The following is a 26767-nucleotide window of genomic DNA, read 5'->3' on the forward strand; positions in this document are numbered from 1 at the left end:
TTAACTTCACTGCATACTGGGGGTTCTGGACAGAATAATCTGCAGCACAAACAATATTGCCAGAACACACAAGCCTGTCTCACAACTGTTATTTAATATCATAAGCACTAACACAGTGCTTGTGGTATTCAGAAATCTTTATAACTATTAACAGATCTTCTCTCTATTACTGTGAGCGCGTGAGAAACTGTGAGTTCCTGTGAGACACTATTCATCTACTCCACCAAGCATTTCAGAGAAGTTCAGCGATTTCTCTAACAAAATTTTGCCATTGTAAGAAACAGTATCAGAAATGGAAAGTTCCTATCTTTGGTCCTGCAATCTGACAGAATCACCCTGTGACTTGTATTTGATATGTGGCTCAAACAGTAAGGAACCAAAGCCACACAAAACAATATGGAACAAGACTTGCAGTGAGAGTAATAAAAGGCAGATAAACACAACTCAGCATATTGCTCTACTCACAAAAGCAGTACCTACAGCGTCTGATACACGTTAAAAAGCAAAGTCCAATCCGAAAGAAATGGTTTTAACCAGCTACCAATTAACCAATGTAGAACCCATAAACAGATGCCAACATTGGAGATCACCAGCAAGTACTGGATTTCATAAAGATGGAGACAACATTAGCTGCTGGCTGCAAATGTGGCATTTTGCTCTATTTCCGTGCAAATCTGATAATATTTAACACTTAGAAACACCAGAAGTAATGGAGGATCTTCATTCTGCAAAAAGGGCAGAAAACAATGTCTGTTGTTTCATAACCATACTATATTCTCATCCTGTTTGAGAAAAAAGCTAAAATCCTTTGCAAATCAATTGCACCTCTAGGTTTATTCTGACCTTGCCAACTAGGGACAAGCATCACTCTTCTCATTTAAACCCTGCTGTGCTGTGAAGAAGAAGCTGATGTGAATGATAGAATCATGGGAAGCCTTTCACACTGCAATTCCTGGTTTGAGTAGTACAAATTAGAATTGTTACTCCTTCCCTGGACTGTTCTGCTGCCTTGTGGTCTTGGCCATGGTACTAGTGGCAATAAACAGAAGAACATCACAACTACATCCCTTCTTAATTATCAGAGGAGAAGACTGGGATTGCCTGGAAAACCTCTTCATTCACCTGGACAAGGCGCTTTTAAGGCCTTGTGATCTTGGCCTCGAGGGAGCCCTGGAGCTGATTCCTTAAGCATATATACTGAGTAAGTCTGCACAGTGGACACTCAGCGATGTCACCTCTGCACTCAGAAATGTACCTGTCTTCCTGCTGGTCATTTCTCACACACAGTAACAAAAATGGACAAGATATTCTAAGGCTCTCCTCAGGCAATTATAGCCAACTCATCACATTTCCCTTTGAAATTATTTTTTTTTCAAATTCACCACCTATGTATGCACACAGTATGAATTTTCCATGCCCAAATTATTCAACTCGGATCTATTCATTACATACAAAAGTGTGAATTTCTAAACCATATCTAAGTGTCATCTGTTCCAGTATCTCATCTGGCTTTATTTTATCACAGTCCTATCACTGCACTACATGAAAAAGTATCCATGTTCCTTCATTGTTCTAATCCAGCAGGAAATTGGCAACCCCAAAATAATACCACTGCCCTTGGATGCAAAAGCAGTGTCACAAAAACTGGGGCTTTGTGTCTAGTATAGCTCTCAAACAGGTATCTCAAGAAAATCACCTCAGCTGAACAGTGGAATTGCTCTAAATCCACTTTCCAACACTTTGGAAAACAAACATTTTCGTTGTTCTGCGGCTGCAGTAAGATCAAGTCCATGCAGAATGCAAAAGGTTAAAAGGAACAATAAAGGAAACTGCCAATTGTAAGTGAATTATATTTGGCTTTGAAAGCTGAGCCACGGCTATATTATAAAAGGCATCTCTTTGCGTTGTTTACCATCACCCTGACTAATGCAGACCTTTTTTTTGTTTTAAATAATCTCATGCAAATTAGACACACACTTCCTTCCAGTTGATTGCTATCTGCAAGGAATAATCTAACCGCAGAGGGTACTGAGCAAGGACTGAGCTGAGAAGGATGCACGGAAACTGTCTTCAGAGCCCCACAGAATGCAAACCTGTTCCCTTCCCCCAACCATCCATCTCATTCCTCTACAGCACCACAGCCATTGCAAAGAATTACTCATAATTTTCACAAAGCTTTAAAAATTCCTTTTCAGGCTTCAGGGTGTTGATTTGAATAATCCAGCACCCATGATTGTTTTGCACTCAAAGGCTCTTGCTGACCATCTTTTTTGATTGTCACTGCTGCCACTCAATTTGCAGGCATCACTCAGCCTCTGTAAATTGTAGTCAAACAGAAACAGAGCAAGTCAGAGAATGAAATGGGTCGTCACAAGCATCTCCTGGTGTCTGCACCTCGGGTGCTGTACAAAGAACTCTTTTGCACAAGAACTTTTAAGACCTGACTGTCTGTTTATGTCCTTTTATAAGAACTCTTACTATTTAAGGACCTTATGTACATCCAAATACTGTTCCTCTTATGACCACTCTGAAATAGAGGAATACTTACAGAACTTTTACCCGTATTTCACAGAGGAGGAAGAGGTTAGACATACAGACACGAGAAGAGCTCCCAGGTCAGAACTGAACCTCTGGCAGAGAGAAAATAAAACTCTGGAGATGTGCACTTTACCTATTTTCCGTCAAAACAAACTGGCAATAATTGCAATGCAAAACCCTTCCACGAATTTAACTAGATGAGCCACTGCTTTTTCTTCTTCTGACACAGGCTCCGACATATTAGTGACAGCCCTTTTCCCATCCCATGCACTGAAAATATATTTTTCTTCATTATATTCCCCCTTAGACTGCTCAGTCCAGTAATTCACACAAATATTTCGCAACCTGAAGGCTGTATCAGTTTTGGGGAGACATTTCTGTTTAGGTGAAATTAAGAATTCTGCCATAATAAGGAAAGGTGGTGGAAAAACTTCGGTTCCTTGGTGGGTTTCCAAAGCCAGCTTTCCTACCACGCCAGGAGACCACCCTGAAGCAGCCCCCCACCCACCCTTCGGCAGGGACAAGAGGCAGGAGAGGGTGTGGGGCAGAGCACGGCAGCTGTCGGGTTTTTCTCACACACTTTCTAGTAAGGAGAAAACAAAGCAGGACAGGACGACTCGTTTAGCTACAACAAACTACATGACCACCTGAAGTTAGTGCCAGGTATCACATGACTAAAAGGAAGATCTGCTGGTCGGCACCCTGCAATGACATTACACTTCTGTTCCTGGAAGCCACTGAGTCAACTCTGCTCAGAAAGAACATGGCCACATTTTAAAAGAATCATCATAAAATCCTTCTGGGATCTGATCCAGACTAATGATTCCACCTGTTCAGTCAGTTACGTGCAGAGCTGAGTGACTGTTATCAAATCTGTCTGCTGCGTCCTACTCTGTGCTTAGCTGAATGTATTTCAAAAAGGTCAAAAAGGCAAAGTCTCCTGATCCATTTTCTTTCACACATGGTCATTCGTGAGGTTGAGCCCAACCCAACACTTGAATAAAACCTAAGGTTTCAGAAACATCACACTGATTTTTTCCCTGGATTTACACTGAGACACTGCATTTCAATGTAAACATCCTGCTACTGCACTTCCAGCTCAAACTTTAGTAAAGGAACCCACACATCAAAGGGACATGGACTGGTCTCAACTGTCAGGCGGAAAAATACAGAAATAAAAGTAATTTGAAAAGTTGCTGAAAGGGCTTTGAATTCTTACAGCTCTATTCACCTACGAGACTGTTAATTATGCAAGTGCAATCTTTCGGAAACATGATACACTTTAACCCATCAGGGTGACTAAGCAGCAATCAGAACTGATAAGGGTGCTCTAACCTCAGCTGCACAGCACTAAAATAAGGAAGGAAAATCAGACTAACAGAACAATGCTAGGAATTACACAGTGAGTCAGCCAGGAATGAAAAGGTTAAAATAAAAAGTATTTTGGCATAACAAGTATAAATAAATAAATAAATACAGCAGCAGTTTCTCTTCCTAGCCAAGCTTTTTGGAGTCTATAATAAAATGAAGTGTAATGGAGGAGAGGAGGGCAATGTCAGAGGGTGAGGGTTTGGGAGAGAGGTTGTTAAGTATCTCCCTCTCCTCAGCTGTGTTTACTCCATTTACAGGATCCCGGGTGATTGATAGACAGACAAAAGAAAAGCAAGCAGATAGTAACCCCCCTCTGGGAGCACCAGCAAAGGGGATAACTCCTGACATCATCTAGAGCCCCAAACTCTCCTTAGCCACTTGTAATTAAAAAGACAGAGCAAGATATGCAAACCAGAGAAAAAGTAAAAGAGGATTTTTTTTATTATTTATTATTAACATTTTGTTGGAACAGTAGAGTGCAATAAGGACTCTCAGAGCCGTTAAAAGTCGTCGGGTGACCTGCAGACCCCTATTTCCCAGAGCCTTGTATAAAATTGAATTTTTTAAACATAAATTACACGTAATGACGACACTGTAAAAACTAACAGTAATGGAAAGCTGTGCTGTATTTCATTAGCCTGTATTATTCCGTGCCACCTGATCCAGCCGGGCCTTGTTTATGAGTTAGTGTGTTAGCAGATGCCGATGGAAGCATTTGCTTCGACCTTGCTCTTCTCATTGGGGCATGAAATTACGACGGCAGCACCTTGATATTACAGCCATAAATACAGTAAACTGCAAATTTAAGCCAACGGCTCCTATTGTCTCTGAACATAAAGCTGATCGGTATTTATTTAAAAGGAGAACGAAAAAAAATATTATATATCACCTTGTTTATGGGTCCAGTGTCCCCCCTTCCCCTAATCTGCCTTATTCACTTGGTTAAATACTAAACAAACAAACTAAATCCTCTCTATTTTCTACTGATTAAATATTCCTATGAAATGAGTATTGTCTTCAGAAAACTGGATCAAAGTATTTTCACTCTGAATAAGGAAGGGCAAGTGACTTGCTTAGCATGTCTTGGAATGGGAGAAACAGAACAAGTACTACAACTTTTCTTCTCAGTTTTATATATATGAGAAGTTCAAAACAGAAAATGAAAAAGGTTCTTCTGGTAACTCATTCACGTTTGTGTCTAACGTGTATACATATGAATAAGAAACATGTCTTCTTCCAGTTTTCTATTTAAAAATATCTCCCATGTTAATACTATTTCAAAACAAGGAGGATAAAGACAGAAAAGAAACTGCGGTGAGGTTAATGGGAGGGGAAGCAAACCATGGGATTCCTTCTCTGAGGCAGCAAACAGCAGGAAGAATGCCTCACTCTCCTATGGGCATTTTGGGTAAATACCCAGTTAAATTTATCAGAGGGGAAAAAATCAAACACAAAGGCAAAAGGACATTGTAATATCGCAAAGCATACCACAGCATAAATCACAGCATTATAAGTCAGTCCAAAATGCATTTCACTGGTAGTTTCAAGGCAGGGAAAATACAGTTTCACTTGCAGCAAGAGAGGTCAGGTCTTCCTCTTCTAATGTAAAGTAAGCTCCTTGCTTATATCAAGTATGTTCCACATAAGAAGGAAAGAAAGAAAGAAAGAGATACCTTTAGTAAAAGCTCCCAATACTAAGCTATACATTTGAGGGGTCAAGGCACTATGAGGAGAATTCAAGGAACAACATGCAGGACGAAAATAAGACTAATGCTCAGGATTCTGCAATGCCAAAGTCCCAGTATATGGAGTGCTATCACAGCCTCAACAGGATTTGGACACCTCTTTTTTGAATTAATCTACAACAAATCTTCAGGCAGCAGACAGCATAATTCAACAGGCATAATTTTTGCTCCACAAATAGTTCAAAATAGAGAAAAAAAGGAGATAGCAACATGACTCCAAATCAGGCAAGACAGGTCCAGAAGTCCTCACCAATGTGAATTACAGAACCAGAAGTTTTGTTACAAAGCCCATTTACATTCCTACACAACAGATATATGCAAAAACACAGAATAAATTCAAACTTGGGTACCTTCTTTTGAAGACTTGTCTATTACAGAATCACCATGTCAGCAAAGAAGACAGAAGAAACAACTTTTCTATGACATAAATAAAAATCTCTCCTAAAAATGGAAGGCAATTTTATTTTCTCATCATCTGTGATGGTGACGTTTTTATTTTTAGGTCTCCTGCCTCCAGCTTTTCCTTCCTACTATCACAGGAGCACAGTACCTGATGGAAAGCCTCCTTTGAGTGGACACTGGTAGAGTATGTCCCCTTGTCTGCTGCGTGGCTACAGCTGCAGACACAACGTGTGGGACTAACCTGGACGCCAGTGCTGCCACACAGGAACACAGGACAAACGTTCAGCCAGTTCGTGATGTGAGAACACTACATAAGAACAAAAACCTATGCATATCTGAAATTATTTCAAATTAATATCTACGTGGGGTTTGAAGGCTTTGAAGACTATGCCAGGATACAAGTTCTAAGGTAGTTTGTCAGGAACAATACATAACATGGGCTCTGACATTTGTTTAAAAGAAGTCCTTAGAGAGCAAAAAATCCAGCTAATGGAAGGGACACCACTCCAGTAACCATAGTGCTGTCATGACTCGTTACCACAACTGACAACCTCCCTAGAAATAAGACCAGGCGTTCAGAGAAAACAAATATTAGGTACACTAAACGGGTAAGTTTCCAAGCACATCCAAACTGTGACCTGTAAATTCTTGCTGCTACTCCTGCAGAGAAACAAGTCTCCCAGTGACGGTTCCTGATCCTCATTATTTGTATCACACTAACCCTCAGAGACCCCAAAAGGCATTCACTGGGCAGGTGTGGGGCCAGGTACTGTGCAGACCATAGAAGGCAGTCAGACCCAAAGCATCCATCAATCTGAGTGAAAGAAAGACGGGCTGCAAAGAAAAACCCGGCACACAGAAATGAAGTAACTCGCTCAGACTACACATCAGGCCTATGCAATTTCCTATTAAATGGAGAACTACAACATGAAACGTTCTGTAAGGGTGAAAACATATTAATTTCTTCTACATGTTCATTTCCAAAAGCAGGACAGTTTGGTACGTGGCCCTTAAGAAACCCATGCACTACCATAGCTTATAAAGCTTACCACATATTTTAATAGCAGCAGTGACAGAAAACATTTGTGCTGCAGATCCGTTTATTTTGTGTGTGAACAAAATGTATTTTGTTAAGCAGCTTCTTGAGCAATAGTAACAAAATTATTAGCCTTTGGCTATTCTTTGATCTGTGATATTATCTTTAGGAGCTTCTAAAGAGAAAGCCAGAGGTGGTCTTAAATTCGAGTAAGGTGAAACACTGGCAATACAGGCGGTTTGGTTTTGATCTACCTTTGGAACACCAATTTTAAATTGTATTTCCAACAACCTGAACCAGCATGTCACAAGAATTCCAGGACTGATCCAGAAGGAGCTGGCCAGGGGGGATTTGCAGTCAACCAGACATTCGTCACTCCAGCTTCTTTGTTACAGCAGTGAAGAATCCCCTTCCAGGCCTTTCTGTGGCAGGGGGTGAACACAGACTGTGTCAGGCCTGACCTCAAAGCCCGGCCCTTACCTGGAACTCCGGATCAGTCACTGCTGATCTGGGATTACTGGACGGGGCTGCCTTGCAGTTCTAGAACCTGCCACTCTTTCTGCCCAACTCGCCATTCAAAAGAAAGGAATCTTGTAAAAGAACAACAATTCAAGCCATTATATGAAATTCTTTAACCAGATTTTTCAGAGCATCTGAAGGATGACTTAGTTTTATATACTAGAATGGGAAATCTGTCCTGATGCACCGTTTCCTTGCAGTACTCTGGAATTACTGATTGCCCCAAACACAGTAACAAGAGCACCTGGCTATTTTCTGCCTTTGACAAGACCAGCCAGAGCAGCCTCTGCAGACGAAGATGAACTGCACTGTGAAGAGCAACCTGCCTCAATGCTATTTATTTCCTCTTTTACTTTGAACTTCAGAAAGGAACAAAACAAACCCATTTGTACAGACTTATCACAGGAAAAATCATATAAAGTGTCTATAAATGAAGTTTGAGTGTTTGAAGAACACACAATGAAGCACTGAACACACGGTGTGACAGGGCACACTGGACACTCCCTCTGTCAGGAAGTTGCTATGGGGAGCATGGAGAACTCGCAGTTACAGCTGCACATTTTAAGAAAATGTAAAAAAACATGGGAGAGTGTATAGAAAACTGTGGAAATGTAAAGAAACCAACACTGGGTGAGGAGCCATGAACACATGCCTTTTTCTGACAGGTATTTTCTCACAACCTTATAGTGCATCTCGGCTCCTCTAACCCAATTTCTATAAATTGGAATCAGAGTTAGACACCTGTGAGTCAGGTAACATCACACTAAGAAGATAAGTTGAATTAAAAAAATTACATCTAAATGCTACATATTTGATTATTATGGTACAAATGTTCCAGGTAAATCTGGTTTGCACTTCCCTCAGAAAGACAGAGATGCTACTACACTATTATAAAAAGACATGTCAGCAAGAATTCATAACAGATTATAAATCACCCTCATTCCTCGTTATTCTGTTTTTGAGAAATTTTTTACATGCCATTAAAATATTGTTTGCTGAATGTAACTAGAAAGGTAGCCACCTGTAAAATTAAAGGCTGATGCTGCCAGTAACAGTGTTGAAATGCCTTCTGTTTAAAAGACAAACCTACTTTGTAATTTTTAACACAAGTATATAAATATTTCTCCACCCACCCTACACAATTTTGTTGGTTACATCACATCCATTTAGACAACAACCATCTATGTCATCACACAGGATGTTAATCTTGGGTGGGGAAGAAAGAAACAATAGTAAATTAACTTTTAAGAAACCAAGATTAGACGTTTAAGCAGGGTCCTTCATGATGAAAGAAAAACAAAGACAGAAAACATTAGGGGACAAGTCAACAAAATAGAAGAAGTTTCAAAAGACAATTTTTCATCTTTTGGTTTGTTTATTGCTTTTTTTCTCCCCTTGTGGCTTCCACAGAGCCTCTTCAGGGCTCTGGAGAAAATTAAAGAGCCTGGATTAAACGCCCAAAGGACGACTAATGCTAACAATACTAAAAATAATGAGGTTAAGTGGTGTAAAAACTATGGTGACCACACACAGAGAACTGGTAAGGTAGAAAAGGAGTTTCATCATTGCTCCCTCGGGACATGCACAGAACACACTAACTGCTTCTAGTTCTCTGGGGTTCCGATTACCATGCCAAACACACCTCCAGAGTTTCCTTATTAGTATAATAAAAAGCCTCTACACATTTGTGTTTTATTCCCAGCCTTGCTACTGACCTTGTGTAGGCCATTTAACCTCCATCTGCCTCAGTTTCTAGGTCTGTGAGAGAGAAATAATATTACACAGTATCTTTTCTAAAACATTTCAGATGGGCACAATCATCATGTGCAAAGACTGACAGGTGTGAGGATTTATACATACCTTATATGCACTTGAGTTAGGTAAGGCATTTGCAACAAATAATTTATTCAAATAACGTATTTATACTTTTTTTTTTTTTAAGATCATCTATGGAAATAGTTTCAGATTTCTAACTCTCATCAAGGACTCAAATTCATGCATTGCTTTGACTGGGTGCTAAAATACATTGCATTTCTCTGGTCTCCTTTTAACCCGGTGCTGCCCTCAAAATCCAGTCACTGGGGTTGAATATTCAATAAGGAAATAAAGAAATATCTATATTTTAAACACTGTTGTCTGCTAAAGCCTCACAAAAATTGCAGCCCAGGAGTTAAAATGGGAGTGGCTATACCGAATTCACACGGAAACTGGAGTGAACATTAAAAAACACTAATGGCCATGTTCCTGCAATATAACACAAGCCAGATCAGTAGGGGAGGCAGCTGAAGCAGTTCAAAGTATGAGGACAGCTCTTGGAGCTCCTGGGATGGGAAATATTCTCTAAACAAAGAAACCACCATCCAAATAAAAAGGGAGTGAATAAAAATGGGAATATCCTCCCTTCTGAGCACCACATAAGGCTGTGTCTCCTCCCTGGGATGCCAAGAAGTGACCCCCCATCACGGCAGAGGTCTGCTCAAAGGGCTGTTCAGTCGAGGTCAATGATGAAGGGCCAAGGCTGCCCTGAGCAGATCCCTCTCTCTCCACGTGGCATTACAGTCCCAAAGCACAGGGACCATGCCGGGCACAGGTACAACACTGCGCAGGGCAAGCAGGGCACTGTTTGCGGTGCTGTTCGAGGGGCAGATCCCTGAGCAGCACCTTCATCCTTGGTCCCCAGGGATGCCACAGCCCCCAGACTCCTGCGTGCCAAGTGCAGCGACCGCACACAACAACTTTACCCCTTACAGTCACCACAGGAGGTAAAGCTCACAAATCTGACTCTGATTCTTTTCTTCCTCTATTTCCTCCCTGGTTTTCTTCCACTGCTACTGCTGTCTGTCTCAGGTGGCCTGGCATGAAAGAAGCTCTCCTTCCATGATGAAATACGTGGGACCAGGTGAGGCCTGACCCTGCAGAGAGCCGAACAAATGGCCAAGAGCAGCTTGTGTTCCTACTGACAGTGCACACGGTGCCCAGCACCATTCCCAGCAATCCCAGCTCTACGAGACACACACACAAGCACTTGCTTTCCCCGACACTAAACTCACACCTCGCAAACAAATTATTTAACTACTCTATCCCCCAAGGAAGACAGTGATCATTTCAAATGCAGCTCCCTGCTCGTCTCTCACACACACGCAACGGCCTGATAGGTTAAATGCTGCCATTTAATTACAGTAATGGAACCTGCTATTTTTTGGTTCCCTTGAATCCTCTCTCGCTCTCTTTTTTAAACACATACAGAGTCATCTTTTAAACATGTATTTTATATCCTGAGTTTAACAGCTGCATTCTCCTGGTTACTTGAAGAGCAGGAGTAATGATATTCTGATATTCTTCCCTGTACCTCTGAGCAACAGTCTTTTAAACACTACATAAAAAACACAGGCTGGGGGATGCTGTAAGAAGGGATCCAGGCTAACACTGCAGAGGCCAATCTGCCCCTTCATTTACTTAGCTGGTTTGTGCTGATTTTATTGAATAAAAGCTTAACATCTTCCACCAACCCTCAAAGCAGCTGGGGCTGGAATGGTGGATAAACATGAAAAAGCATCAAGTAATTTTACTGAAAATTCTATACATCAGTGCATCACACTGACAGTATGGCACAGTATGGTTGTATTTATAGATCTATGGCTGGCAGTCAGAATTATCTCAGATCTAACTGTTAATACATCTGCTTCAGTGTCCCCACCTAAAATTCCTCTGTTTCCCACTAAAATCTGGAGTTTGCAAACTGTTTCGAGAATGTAAAGGTCTAATGAAGAAGAAAAACTGTAATCAGAAGTGCTTTAAATTAATCTTATAATCTTGCCATTTCATAAGGGGTGTCACAAGCTTAGTCAGCTAATATTTGTAGAGTACTTTGAAGATGCAAAGTGGCATAGAAATATGGGATATAGGTGTGTTAAATTCTTGAGCATGCTGCAAAATACCTTATTCTCAAGTGAATTCAAGGAAATTTTTTTCTCAAGGAAAGAGGCTCTAGGTGGCCAAAGCCCAGAGAGTTTTATGGTTAGTTATTATTGAAGGAAGACACATAACACAGTACTAAGAGTAACACAACAACTGTTAGTGGATTTTACATTTCATATTGCACAGCAGTTAGAAAAAATCCAGAAGCAAAGTGTAGGTACTTTCAAGTCAAAATAAATGCTTACGTAAGCTAAGGCCACTCCTAGAAAAATACCCATATTACACCTGTCCTCAGCTTTATTTGTCCTCTAAATGTGAAATGCTTATTTATTTGTTCCATGGTAGTTGGCTCACAATCAGCCAGCCAGCCATGCAGGGATATTGCCCATCTTCATTCTCTGGTATGGATATCCACTGGTGTCTCTACAGGATGGAATCTTAAAAGGTGAGGCAAGGCAGAGACAAAGACAAATTTAATTTTATCACTGTAAAAAGGGACATTTCCACATGGGCAGCAAGGACATGAATATCATGTGTATGCAGGGGTGGGGGGATTATAAACGCATTTTTGGCGAAATTCAATAAAGCTGATTCCACTGCATAAGGTCAGCAATTTACTTTTAAAAAATGATATGATTGCAACTTTTAATATAACCCATGTATTTGCTGCAAGATGCTCTAGAAGATTGTGTAATGTAACCACCTGACCTCTCCACAGGAGCAGAGATCACCCCATTTACCCTTTATTGTCTTGCTAAAAGCAATGCACATTTGCACGGTATGACAAAGTCAACAGCTTTTACTTCAGAGAGCCTCAGGTTTCATGAGAATGAATTCTCTGCTCTGCCCCTGGGAAAGCGGACTCACCTGGACTAGGCTCCAGGAGAAAGAATAGCAACGAATGAACCAAAAACTAAATTAACCTTTTAGTTAAGGAAAGAATGATTGCCCTCCAGACTAAAATTAAGAGGGAACAGTGTGCAGCAGAAAAGCAAACTGTAGGATTTCATGTTCACGGGGACCCGAGACAGACTGTTCTGTTTTAAACAGAACAGAAATCTTGTCTAAGAGATCCGAGAGAATTATCTCATACAATAACTTATTTTATCTTTCCTAGCAGGAAAGTATCATTAGGTCTGAAATGGATTCCAGCACAGATTACCCGAACTATACTCCTGGTTTTAGCCTCAAGAGGGAAGGCTGTCTCTTTAGACTTAGAGCACCAGGTTCATTCTCAGAGCAGGTCAGAAGCTGAATTCGTTTACTTGCTCTGGGAAGACTGTGGGGAAACCCTGGGCTGGATGACCACGAAAAACAAATTCCTTCTGTCGCAGAAATATTTTTATACAAACGTACACAGATTTCTTCAACCATCTCAAGGTGAATCTTTCTTCAAAGGTCAAAGCTGCAGGGCTGGATTAGGATTGCACGCAATCTCCCTGAGCCCTGACATTCTGACATTCTAAAGTTTGCAGCTTTCCCCTCCCATACACAGCTGATGGAAGTAAACTCTTAATCTCTCTGAAAGTGCAGCTTTTACTGCAGTACCTTCAAAAATCACACGCAGCAGCAGCAAGAACTCTGAAACAAGCATAGCAGGGCAGTTTATGAACATAGCTAATATAAATCTTACTGAGTCAATAAGGCAAAAGTGGTAATTAACCCCATTTTACAGATGGGCAAGCTGCAAACAAGAAATTTACCCAAAGCCAAGGAAGCAGTCATGTCTCAGATCTCCCATGCCTGCTCTTAGGTGGTAACTACAGAAATTACTTTCCCTTGGACTTGGCATTTACTTTCACTCAAAAACATGATAAATAAACAATAATTTTACAAGTCAGACTCAGGGGATGGGTCTTTTTTGCCCATCACCAAGGCTAGCAATTTCAGGCCCTGGAATATAACTGACTATTTTAGCATTATCTTCTAGGATAGACTTCAATTCACTCTACTGTAATCATATTGTTTTTTCAGTACTACCAGGAATGGAAACATTAGTTTGTCAGTAAACAAGGCAGATATGACTCAAAATACACTCCATGAGCAATAGGAGTTAATTTTGCAAAGCCATTTTTAACGGCTCTTTTACATTACATAGTTACTGTCAGATAGCCAAGTGGAGAGACATCATTAAACCCATGACATTCCAATTATTTCTTAAAATTAAGCTTACAAACAGCATTTTGTAGCATGCACAACTGCCGAAGCATCAAACCGGTCTGTTGCAATTTATCAAAAATTTTCAAGCCAAGAAAGGATTTGCTTCCTTTGCACACTGCATCTCATGGGCAGTTATGTCTACCCTGATGTCAGGTGGTTTTCTGCCCTCTCATAAATGACCAGGAGTCAGAGACGAGCAATAAACTGATTTCTCCATGTGTATAGAGACTAAACAGACTAGTTTTTCCAAACTTCCTTTCAAATCTTGAGGAATGATAGTGAAGGGTTTCTTCAACTGTATTTTCCCCCAAACCCTTACGACTCCAAAGAAGCACCATATCCGACTCCCAGGATGTCCTAAGGCTGAGCGGTTTACCACGTTTTGTTAGCACTACTGTACATTCCTTGCCCCCAAAGAAGCCAAGAAAATCCGTAAAGTTCATGACAAGTTCAGACATCACAAACAGTGGTAAAATTGATGGGGGAAAAGAGTTAGCATGATGAATAGGCTGGTACTGAACAGCAGGTGACAGACCTGCATACGAAAGAGTGGCAGGACAGGGAGACATCTCCTTCTCAGCAGATGGATAGAGATTCTCAATCATTTTCAGGAAGAAAAAAAGAAGGCAACTAATACAAAACACAGAAAGGTGAAACTAATTTCTGGATCACAAGCACATCTATGATACTCCAGGAGTGGAAATCCATGTTGAACACTATCAGCACTGGGCAAATACAGCAGAGTGCCACAAATGGATGTGATTTAGATAGGAACTGGTGTGAGTTCGTTAGCAATGACAGCTTTCATTCTCTCACTCTTCATTCTTAAGTTCCCTAAGAAGCTCTTTGGGAGACAATCACATTTCCCCATCCATGCAGGATTGTGTAGAGCCAAAGCTTGGATGGGAGGCGCCTAAAGAACAAACTGGTTGCATGACAGGTGTAGGACATATTTTCTTTAACCTAGCAAAATATTATAAGGCACATCAGCTGTCTTGCACAGCCATAAACAGAGGCCCAACCATCTTTAGTAATTAAATATCCCACAGTGCTTTTCAAGAATCTTAGTAAATTTTTTACTCAGTAATTACATTCTCTATCCCTAAAGCTCCCTCTGCAAGATCACTTAGATAAAGTATTCTTCATTTCCTCTCCTAAAAATCACAAAGTGATGTTGAACAGCTGCTGTCCTCTACCTCAGAGGTGGATGCTTTTTAGGGGGAAGCACAGTGAGATCTAGATCACAGCATGATTCTGATAATGACAGATAACCCAATAAACACCACTGAACATGCTCCATGCACTAGCTGCTAAGTTTCCATAGTTAATGTGTGCTCCAAAATCCTGAAATGAAAAGCATGATGAAAATGCAGAATGTGCTGACTTCCATTCAACCTCTACGGTCACTTCTCTAAGTCTACACAAGATGTTAAACTTACTTTATGCTACTTGAACACCTGCTGCAAACTTTTTAAACAATCAGGAAGCACCTCCCTGCTTTGACCTATGCTATTGAACTTTCTCTTGCTGGATGTTGATTTGTACCAGAAGTTTAAAACACTAAGCATGTTCTTTCAATAAAGTTTTGCTGTCAGTATCTGAATTCCAGGTCTTGCTTGTAGCTTTGCAAGTGGAAGTGATGAGGTCTGTGCAGGCATTGGTGTGAGCAGCTAAAGAACAAGTTACCTGAGCTGCAAGTACAAAACAGAACCAGCCTCACTCACACAATCAGTTGTGCGGTTGTGCTGTGTCTGGCTGAGATGGAGCACCATTTTTTAAAGTAGCTCGTATGGGGCTATGTTTTTGACTTGTGCTGAAAACAGCGAACAGATTTTATCTGTTCCCTTGGTCAGCTGGGGTCAGCTGACCCAACTTCTCGCGCCCTTCAGGCTCCTCACTGTTGGGGTGAGAAGTGGGAAAGGCCTTGGCTCCACGTGTAAGCCCTGCCCAGATACAGCTAAAACACCTCTGTGCTACCAACACTGCCTTCAGCACCAATTTAGCACAGCCCACACTAGCCACTACGGCCCTTACTCCTTTTCTTCACCATCTCTCAAATCCATATCCTGACAGTCCAATCCCACATTTGTGTATCAAACATGGTACTTTCTAGAAAAGTGTAAGATTTGGAGAGCCAGAACAATTTGGCCTGAACAGGTATTTTGACACCACAGGTTACTAACTCTGTTTTTCCAGCTGAGTTGGCACTGGACTCTATTGGCTTGCATTGTATTTTCTCCTCAAGAAAAGCCTTTGCAAAAACTGTTTGAGCTTCACTGAGACATGTTAAAGAATTAATTACAAAGTAAAGCTGAAGGAGAAAATTAATTTTGGAAACACAAGAGGTTACTTTTCTTTTCCTCCCTTTTCTGGAAGTGGGGGAGGAAAGGCAGTTATTTTCATCTTCATGCTGGGGGCAGGAGCTGGGAGCTGTCCAGTCGATAACCTGGCCATCAGAACAAGGTTTGTAATTAAAAGGTCAGTGACCTGGAAAGCTGGGGCCTCACTCTCAGAGCTTCTCAGTAATGACGGCACTATTAAATTAAGACTGTTATGAAATCAATGCTAAAAAAGCTTTCATGGTAACGAGATTCCATTCAAGGACATGCAAACTGCCTCGTGAAATGGACTTAAATTATAAAAAAAAGGAAGAGTAATAAAAGAGGGTTAAATTGAAATCTGCTGAAGAATTTGCTTTTTTTAAGCCCTCCAGCAGTGGGCTGTGCCCCCTCCCCTGAGGTCCTGAAGGTGATTCACTTGGGTTTCTTTGACAAAGGGGAAAAGGCAGGTTCAACTTCCAAGAATGCAGACTACAAAAAGAGAGAGAAAATTAAGTCAGTTTTCTACTGGAGATTCTGGGGCTTGACAGCATTTGTTTCTAGGGGATCAAGTACCTCTGAGCTCTGATTGGGAAGGGCAGGTAGAATTAAATAATTTTTTTATCTCTTCAGAAATCACCACAGTCTGGCATCTTGACACTGGAAAAAATTTCTGGAACACTGATGCACTGCAGAAAACCTTCTGAGTGGACATTTTCCCAACATAACTCAACAATTGTACATTAACTTGCTCTAATGCACCTCTGTTCTTCCATCACTATTATTTCTGAGCTCCTCATATGCTTTCATCGGTTCCCACAATCCCACTCTGGAAAGGCATTACTGTAGTCATTTTAGAGATGAAGAGAACAAGCAACTACGAAAACAGTTCTTCATCCAAGATGACACAACAAGTCTGTAACCTTGCAGTTTTCCCCTCCTCTGCCCCAAAACCCCAGCACCCTGAAAACAGAGCTTCCCATGTATGGTGCATTTCCACCCCCTTTCTTTGTCTTGCCAGAACTTAAGAGATTCAGAGCACACAAAATTAACAAGCCACATGAGTTACCGGATGGGTAACTGAGCAGTGCAGGACATCTGAGGCACAACAGTTAAATGACAGACACATTTCCACAAGGGTTTAAGCCCCACATGCTGTCTAATTACTCCCAAGGCGCCGCTGATTCTGTGGCATGTCATCAGCAGAATCAGCGAGTTGGACAAAAAACAAACAGCATCTTTTTTTCCTTTCTTTTCTTTCAGATACTCTGAGGGGAAACAGCTGTTTTTCCCTTCATCTGAAGAAGTTCATGATAAAAAGGAGGAAATGTCATAAATTACACAAAATGCCAGTGTAAGCTTCAAAGAAAATGATAAATGATTCTAATAACTTCATGTTTCTCATTAATGCCTCTGTATATGGGAGTTTAAAAGTGCTTAAGACAACAGAGAAATCTCATCTGACTTTTGAAAGCCCTTTTACAAATCCAGGATACCCTCACTCTCCCAACTGTCATCAACACTGTATCAGCCCATGTGCCAGAGAGAGCAGTTCAGCACCCCCTGAACTGCACAGAACCAGGAATGCCTCATTTCAGCCTCTACAACTACTGTTTCACCAAACCCAGTCCAGCTGATAATCCTGCAGAAACTTTCATTCCTCACCTCACTGAAATGTACTAATCCAAATCCAGTTCCTATACTAAAAGGAAATAAAACATGGTTTTTGAGGAAGGAGATGCTTTAGAAAAAGAAGAAAATATTGTAATTCTAGGCAGAACCACCTCTGTGAGTCTCAGATGCGAAATTTCTTAGGTCAGGCTTGCAGGACCTTTTTCAACTGGCAGTGAGGATTTCTCTGCCAGCCAGCCTCAGCTGTGGATAAACATTACCACTGTGATGACAGGGACAGCACATCAGAGAACAGGGGGAGCAGCCCGCCAGACCCTGCAGCCCACCAAACCCTGCAGCCCCTCGTCTACTCGGGGCTAAACCAGCCACGACGTTTTAGGAATGGACTCCATCTGCCAGACCACATCGGGCCCCTGCCAGCACCCAACACACGCCACATTCCACATGGACATAATTCCACTGACTGCTGGGTACAGGCCCTACTGGACCCGACTCCTTCCTACCTCCTATGGTTAAGTTTAGAAAAAAAACAATTAGCACAGAGGGAAGGAGGGCTAATTAACAAACAGGAACAAACACTCAGTTCTACCAAACCGTTTCTGCTCTTTAGTAATTATTAGCCAAGTAATTCACAACAAGTATTAGTCCGGCCACAGTTTCTCTGTGCCTCCATCTCCCCATCCTTCCTCTTCTCCCAGTCAGGGATTTATTAAAATTAAACAGATTAGATGGAGCTCCTGATACAAAAAACTGTTCAGCGAAGCCTGCGGTGGGGAAGTGCAGAGCAAACACCAGAGACATTTGTCTCTAAATTGCTCTAAATACCTTCTGCAAATGAAATTCTAACCCAGCTGTGTTGAGAGAGAAAATGAGGACTAACTGGTCATTGTCAGCACAGAAGAAGATCAGGCAGTTATAATATTGCACGATATACTGGGGGCTAAGGATCTCTCGGCAACAATAGATTTTGTATCAGGTTACCCCGGGTAATCAGCACAGCTTTTAGGCTCAGCTTTCCCTTGCTTCATTGCTTCGATGATAGAGTTGAAATCCCCAAGCTTTTATGATTAATTACTCCCCGTAGGTCCACATATTTCAAGGAAAAACTCATGGCACACAGCGACCAACAGGCTCCAAATTTTAATGTCGTCCTGATGGCAGGGCAGGGCAAGCAACATACCTGTGTGATTGGAATGTCCTCTTAACTGGCACTAGGACAAGCAGTGAGAGGATCACGCTCAAAATGATGTGCCCCTCAACTACTTGTCATGACATCACTGCCCAAACACAAGGCTGCCATTCCCTTCTAGGTCCTCTGCTATTCAAGACGAGCAAAGTGCTGCATACACTTGAACTCTCCATCTCATGACTATAGGTCTCAGGCACCTCAATAAGCACTTCCCAACTCCAAACAGAAAAGGCCTATTTCATAGGCTTCCCTACTTTTCAAAGCTCAAGATTTTTAGCTCTAGAATTTGATGTACTTCGAAGTACTTATGACTTCAATGTATATGTGGGTCACTCCCCTCTGAAGTTTGGAATTTGTATTTTCAGTATCATTTCAACACTTTACAGTGCTCCACAATGCTTGTAATTAACTTCAAGTTAAAACTGTTGTTATTCACATCTTGTAGTAAGTAATATGGTCCCAGGACTGTAGCAAAATATGGAGTGAACATCACCTGGAATGCACTGGAATAGAAACTTTAGAAATAAAATAAGAACAAAACATAGTTCCACTATGAGTCAGAAAGTAAAATAAATTTTCTGTAGGCAATGACCAAAGTATGCTGCACCTCACTAAGATGATATAGGTTTTGTCAGGATCTGTTCTATCTCTGCTATAGAAAAGGGCTAAACTCAGTCAGTAGTTTACCATTTCAGCCTGAAAGTCAGGTTGACCCCAAGCTTGACCTTAACCTGACCTTGTTGACTTTTACCAGGCTCTCTGCCTCTCTCTAGCTGTCTTTGGAAACATTTGACCTTTTCACCCAGAGATTGGCCATTCTAAAGCCAGTGTCAGTAAGGTTTGAACTGACCAGCTAGTCCACAACTCTGAACTGTCCTCATTGCAGAAAAGATCTGACAACAGTTAACCCAGAAATTTCCCATGTGTCTTTTGTATTCTACAATTCCACATCTGGTGCAAATATTGCACTAATCAGTTGGGAAGAAAAGAGACTGATATTTCTTATAAACCTCAGATCTTCTTTTGAGACAGACTAATTGCTTTGTCCGTAACATCTAATATTCCACAGCAATACATTTTGACTTTACACTAATTCAAGGTCCCTCATTATCACTGAGATCACATCCTAAAGAGTTCATACCTTTCTTCTTCAGGAATGCTCTTCTGGTTGCGAGAGGACTTTGGCGGACCCGTGGATTCTGTAAAAATTTCACTGCTGTCACAATCTGAGGAGGGTAGGAGGATTGGAGAAAAAGAAGAGAGAAAAGATCCAAGTTAGGTATGTTCAAATCCCTATTTTATATTAGGCATCGTGTACTGCAAGGTAAGACAACACACCCATCACACGGAGATGGTCTGGAGACAACACCAACTTTCAGAAATGCTTCAACAAGTACCAGAGCTTCTGGCTGAACTCTAAACAGACAGCAGTTATGGGGTTTCAACCTAGAAGTTTCTTGCTTAATTACTTTGGGAGCAGCTCTACCTGTACAAAAAATTCCTTCAGGATTATTAGGTATTTCTGTTACTTATATTGTGATCCTCTTACCTAAGTTGGCTCCTACAGTTAAAGCCAACCTTGAGTCAGTGCACGTGATCTGTAACAGTTGGCTTAATGTAAGAATGCTTTCTTTCTATCTGACTTAAAGCTCCCTGCAGATTCTGAGAGATTAGGGCCTTTTCTGCCATCATTCTAATTTATTGAAAGCAATAAATAAACCTCAGCTTCTCATGACTAGAGAAGAAGCGACTTCACATGTTTTGGATCACGTAACAACAATCAAAAAAAGTCACTTTGAATGACACAAATGGGTAGGCAAGTAGTTAAATTTATATTCTACACCAGCAAAAGTCACGGATGACTTTTGTCTACAAACTGACTTCCACATCCTTCTTTAAGGTGACGGAGCACCTAAAACAGAGCACTTACACAAGCAAAGGGTAAAGGCTGGGATAATACCCAATGGCATCAACAACAACAGCACTAAATTTCTACATTTCCATTTAGTGCCAGTGAAAGGTATTTGCTTTTTTTCTTTATATGGTGGTTCCATTTTCCACATACCTCCCTATATTGTTATACATGTTATTACATGTCACTGCACCAGTGATTCCCTCCACTTTTATACAAAAACATCTGTTCCGATTGTGGCATCATGAGGAATAATGTGCTAACAGCACATCCACGTGAACTAGTGGAAGAGATTACTTCTCTTCTCTAGAGCTAAAATTAACCATCCTAATATGCTAGACCCATGTTATTCAGGTCTTTAAGAGTTTACCTTAAAATACAGTTTCTGGAATTCAATTCCAAGAGGGTTTCCAAAACTTTGACAGCAGAAAAAGAAGGGAAAATACAGCACCACTCCTGAAATCACTAAGTTTCACTTTGTGTTTGAATCAAAGGCTTCGAATATGCATTTCTGGTCAGAGAGCAAAGTTCTGATGGGTTTAATGGCACTTTCAATGTACTCCTCAGTGCATTCCATCAATGTTTTTTTCTTTTAAATTGCATCTCTTATTTCTTTAAATACATTAATCAGGCTAGTGTAGGCAAAACGGATCCATTGGACAATGCAATAAACATGAATTATCATCTATCCAACATGCATAATGGCTTAAAAATACATAATAGCAGGTGTAGTTTAAATGATTAGTTATTACACCTGTGGTGGGTCTGATTCAATTGGGGAAAATCATCTTTAATAGGTTAAAAGGTTTAGATCACCAGGCTTCCCTTAAAGTGGCTGTAGAGAGGGTATGATGGAGTACGCTGTCATTACTAATTCATTTAAGAAAAACATGGGGGATACAGCAAAGAACAGCATAAACGAGCGAATCCAATTTAAACATCAGGTAAAGCAGAAAACACCTTTTAAAAAAGCATGATAAATGAATTTGGAAGAGAGATGAAATTGACATATTTATTTTAACGGGAATTTGACAAAGTCCCAGCACACTTCAAAGTTGGGAGGATAAAATGAATGGGGTATTTTTAATTCTTTTCATTTTCTTGTTTTCCTGCATTTTTTCCTTAAGTTACATTCAGTAATCTTGAACCACAAAACAGTAGAGCAAAACACCCCACATAAAGTACACTTTGGCTTCATTTATGTGCACTTGATCTGTCTCCAGCAGAAATGCAGGTGACAGGCAAATCGCAGATTTAAACTGTGCTGATATTGCTGTGCCAGATGCAGAAATATAAAGCACCCAAACTAATAACCTTATGATAATATGCTGAATAAGAAAGATGCCCAAATGAGCAGACCGACAGACATGTGAACATATCAAAGCCACTCTCCTTCTAACAATAATTACTTGTTTGTGTCTTCAGATACTCCTTAACACTCCCTCCCACATTTAGTGAGATAGACACGAACGGCCTGCAGACTTGCAGTTCTGCAAGCTCTTATATTTAATTACCAATTTTTAAGGATTACAAAACCGGTGAGAAATAAGCAGTATTTTTCATTGTGCTATTTCAATCACAACCATGTGAACATTTCATTGATTCTAACCCTTTATTAAAGCTTATTTTTACCTTATAAAAATGTAAACATTTCAGTAGCAAATTTCAGTCCAAAATAAACTTCTATTTTATCTCTCCCCTGCATTACTTCCTCCATTATTCACGGCCTTTTAAATCTTAAAACAAAATGAAATTATAAGCAACAACAAACTCCATAAAAAGAATCCTGGACATGTACTCCTCTCTCCGGTAATCCCATGTTTCTCACACTGTGTTTGCATTTACCTCTGAACACTTGTTCCTATAGGCTGAGCCGAAATGTCTTCATTTTTATAATTAATCTTGTATACACGAGCAACTTAGGAAGCAATTTTGGCCATGTCAAAATGCCAATATTTTCAACAAACATACACAGGAATTTCCCTACCTTCTATGGATCATTTTCTTTGCACAAACAAGAGCAACTGCACTCCATAATTTAAACAACAGAAAAAGGAGGAGGAAGATGAGAAGACTTGCAGTCCTGTGTCCAGCCAAAAAAATCATGTGGCAAATAGCACTCTGACTCAGCTGCTAACATTGTTCCATACTATTTCTGTAGCATTTGTAACACTTCTCCAAATTTTTATGCTGTTAGGACACTGCCAAATAATGAGCATTGTATCACTGTGTTGATTCTTAGATTGCCAGCAGGCACTGCCGAGCACACTGGCTTTATCTAATGGATCAGGTACATACTTGTATTAAAGAAAGAGAGTCTACTTGGCTTTTAAAAGCCAGTCCATCCTATAAACTCACTTTCCCACCACCACCTCTCCTGCAGTGACAGGACCCACAAAGACATCTTTCTGACTGGGTGGAGATGGGTGGAATCCTGCAGCAGGTCTTGTCCTACAGTTTGATTTTCCAATTAAAAGATCAATGTCACTATTCATAGATTATATTTGCAACTGGACAAATGACATAAATTCAGGCCAAATATTCTGCTCCAATGTCAAAGACATAAAATAAAGACAGGAACTTTATTGCAGATGCTACGGGAGAGCAGAGGACTGGCAAAATTCTGGGCCAAAGCACAGCACTTGGACAATAGCTTAGCAGCCAAGGTCCTTCATTCCTAATTTCCCTCCCTTTTGTGTTAATGGGGAAGATAAAGACAGCCTTATTTCTTACTGTGCTCAAAGCAGCAGGGTTTCCAAAAAAGCAATCTAAGCTACGTTATCAGTTGCTTGCATTAAAAAAATAAACCATGAAATCTAAAATACTGTGGCAAATGCCTACTTTCAACCAACTTAAAAAAAAAATAAATAAACAGGAATGTAAAAGATCTTCACCAATAAAAGTTACACAGGATTTGGTAAGAGAGTTCCACGTGGAAAACAGACTCAAAAGCCACCGGGAGCACAGCCTCTAATAGATTTCCTAATACTGGGAACCCTCTGTAGGTTATTACTGAACAGCATTTGTTGATAGACTGAGACTTTGAGATGACCTGTGATGTAAAGGCTGGGTCTGAATTATACGTTGCAAGGGATGGTATTTTGTCTTTCTGAGTGGATCTGTATCTGTTTAAAAGCAACACTTCTTTTCATTAAGCAGAGGCGGCCCAGGCCATGAACTATGCACAGACAGTTTACATTACATGTGCGGAAGCAATCAACACTGGCAATATACGTGACGTATGTAAAAGAAGTTGGAATTAATTTTTTTCCAGTGTATTAAAAAATAATAATATGGCAGTATCAACAAACACTCAACCTATTTCAGCCAGAGCAGAAGGCCACAGCTATAGGGCAAACGGAACTGATCAATATATTAGCCTACAGCAACACCCCCTCAGTGTACGGCTGTATGTTTGCAAGGCTCGGAAGATTAAATTGTCTGTGAAAGGTTTCTGCACTCCTACTCTAAAGGAGATACCCAGAATCCTGTTAACAAGCATCAGGCTGAAGCCAACTTACGTTTTAACAAGGGCTGACTTAAAAGCCTGGCACAACAGTGAACAAGAAAACCCCCTGCAACAGAAATGCGGTGTTTTAGTAAGAAATCAGCGCCCTGCCAGGACTAACTTGACAAATATGGTTATCGGTGGCACACGGAAATAGTTGCAAAGCAGCTGTTAATCAGGGAAACACATCACAGAACGCTGATGCCAGCACTCGGGAAGAATGCAAGGGGCTAATTATGAAGCCGTATATCTCACTAAGGAGGCACCGCTCCCGCGTCCCGGCCGCGCTCCCGCCCGGCGGCGCCCGGGACGCCGCGGGCCCGCTCCTGCTCCGGGACAAGCCCTGTCCCCGCTCGGTGGCCCGCACCCGGCAGCCCTGCCAAATTCGCCCTCCGCACAAAACACTCGCCGTTTGTAAAGGAATTAACGGCGGGTCAGCCAGGGGAGGAGGAACGCTTTAAAGCTCCTGCGGTTTCATTGAGATTTAAATGAAAACGTACAGAAGCCCAGGAATTATTTCGGTTGAGAGATAACCTAGAAACCTTCGAAGTTCGGCAGATCTCAAAGTTGGATGGAGAAAAGTTTAAGAATGCTGTAACAATAATGGCAAAGCCCTCACGTAAAACAGTGATGGGGAAAAAAATACGATTGAAAGCGAGATTCATGGGAGGCAGAAAAGCAAGATTAATGGGAACAAAGGCGACGAAGAAACACACTTTGAGCCATATCTGAGATGAAGAACCTGGAAGTAAGAGAATACAGAATAGCAGCCAAAAAAAAGAAAAAAAGAAAAAAACCAAAAAAAAACCAGCAAACACACACACACACACACACACACACAAAAAAAAAAAAAAAAAAAAAAAAAAAAAAAAAAAAAGAGATAATACAAGACCAAAAAGGGACAATCCTAGGTGCTCAGAACTTGGACTTTGGATTATGAGTGACGCCTGAGGCACCCACATGAAGGGGGAGGAAACTGGTCCCGGCCGAGTCCCTGTCATGGGTCCCGCTAAGTCTAGAAAACGAGCTTCAGGGGGGACTTTTTTGCTCTCTACACCTCGTCAGGAGGTTGTAGCCAGGTGGGATTTGGGTTCTTCTCCCAGAAAACAAGCGACAGGACAAGAGGGCATAGTCTTAAGCTGAATCTGGGGTGGTTCAGGTTGGACACCAGGAAGAATTTGTTCATTGGAAGGGGCTCAGGGAGGCGGTGGAGTTCCCGTGCCCGAAGGCGTTCAGGGAAAGCCCGAACGCGGCACTCAGTGCTCTGGTCTGGCTGACAGGGCAGTGCTGGGTCACAGGCTGCACTCCGTGGTCCCGGAGGTCCTTCCAAGCCCACCCCGTGCGGGCGAGGCTCCGCGGCCCCCGGGGCTCCCTCACGGCCCCCGGACCCCTCACGGCCCCCGGGACCCCTCACGGCCCCCGGGACCCCTCACGGCCCCCGGACCCCTCACGGCTCCCCCGGACCCCTCACGGCCCCCGGGACCCCTCACGGCCCCCGGACCCCTCACGGCTCCCCCGGACCCCTCACGGCTCCCCCGGACCCCTCACGGCCCCCGGACCCCTCACGGCTCCCCCGGACCCCTCACGGCCCCCGGGACCCCTCACGGCTCCCCGGGGCTCCCTCACGGCCCCCGGACCCCTCACGGCCCCCGGGACCCCTCACGGCCCCCGGGACCCCTCACGGACCCCCGGGACCCCTCACGGACCCCCGGACCCCTCACGGGCCCCCGGACCCCTCACGGACCCCCCGGACCCCTCACGGGCCCCCGGACCCCTCACGGCTCCCCGGGGCTCCCTCACGGCCCCCGGGACCCCTCACGGGCCCCCCGGACCCCTCACGACTCCCCGGGGCTCCTCACGGGCCCCCCGGACCCCTCACGGGCCCCCGGACCCCTCACGGGCCCCGGGACCCCTCACGGCTCCCCCGGACCCCTCACGGCTCCCCCGGACCCCTCACGGCTCCCCCGGACCCCTCACGGCCCCGGGACCCCTCACGGCTCCCCCGGACCCCTCACGGCCCCGGGACCCCTCACGGACCCCCCGGGGCTCCTCACGGGCCCCCCGGACCCCTCACGGCCCCCGGGACCCCTCACGGCCCCCGGCCGCCCCGCGCGGACCCCGCGCGCCCCCTGGCGGCGCAGCCGCCGCCCCGCTCCCGCCGTCAGAGCCCCAAATTAAGTGTTTTCACTCAGTGGAAATGAAATGTTTTGCAAGATGAAACAGAAAGAAAATTGAGGTTTTAGGTAATTACTAGTTGGCATTTACATATCACAGGCTGGTTCAACACCTATTCATTTTCCTCTTTTATTTTCAATTTTTTAAAATTGCTCATTAAAACGAACACATGACAGGGACGGGGGGAAAAATTGCTCTTCCTCTTTTTCCTGAGGACTACAAAATCCAGATCTACTTTAAATACATTTATCTATAATTATCACATACAAAAAAGCCTTACTTAATTTACATGAATAGGGTGACCAAAAAAAAAAAAATTGAAAAAAAATGTATAAAAGGCAGAA

The 26767-nt window shown here is 42.3% G+C and overlaps 1 protein-coding gene across 2 annotated transcripts in view; it reads right to left on the bottom strand.

Annotated features, from left to right (window-relative positions):
- The window catches only part of PEX14 (peroxisomal biogenesis factor 14), a 71221-nt gene that overhangs the window by 16280 nt on the left and 28174 nt on the right, over positions 1 to 26767 (bottom strand). For both annotated transcript variants that reach the window (XM_066203179.1, XM_066203180.1), the window contains one exon: positions 19970 to 20054. In XM_066203179.1, coding sequence (XP_066059276.1) covers positions 19970 to 20054 — 85 coding nt within the window. The remainder of the gene's footprint in view (positions 1 to 19969; positions 20055 to 26767) is intronic.

Source organism: Chamaea fasciata, unplaced genomic scaffold, assembly GCF_029207755.1.
Source record: "Chamaea fasciata isolate MVZ Bird 193981 ecotype frontalis unplaced genomic scaffold, bChaFas1.0.hap1 SCAF_23, whole genome shotgun sequence".
Lineage (NCBI taxonomy): Eukaryota > Metazoa > Chordata > Aves > Passeriformes > Sylviidae > Chamaea > Chamaea fasciata.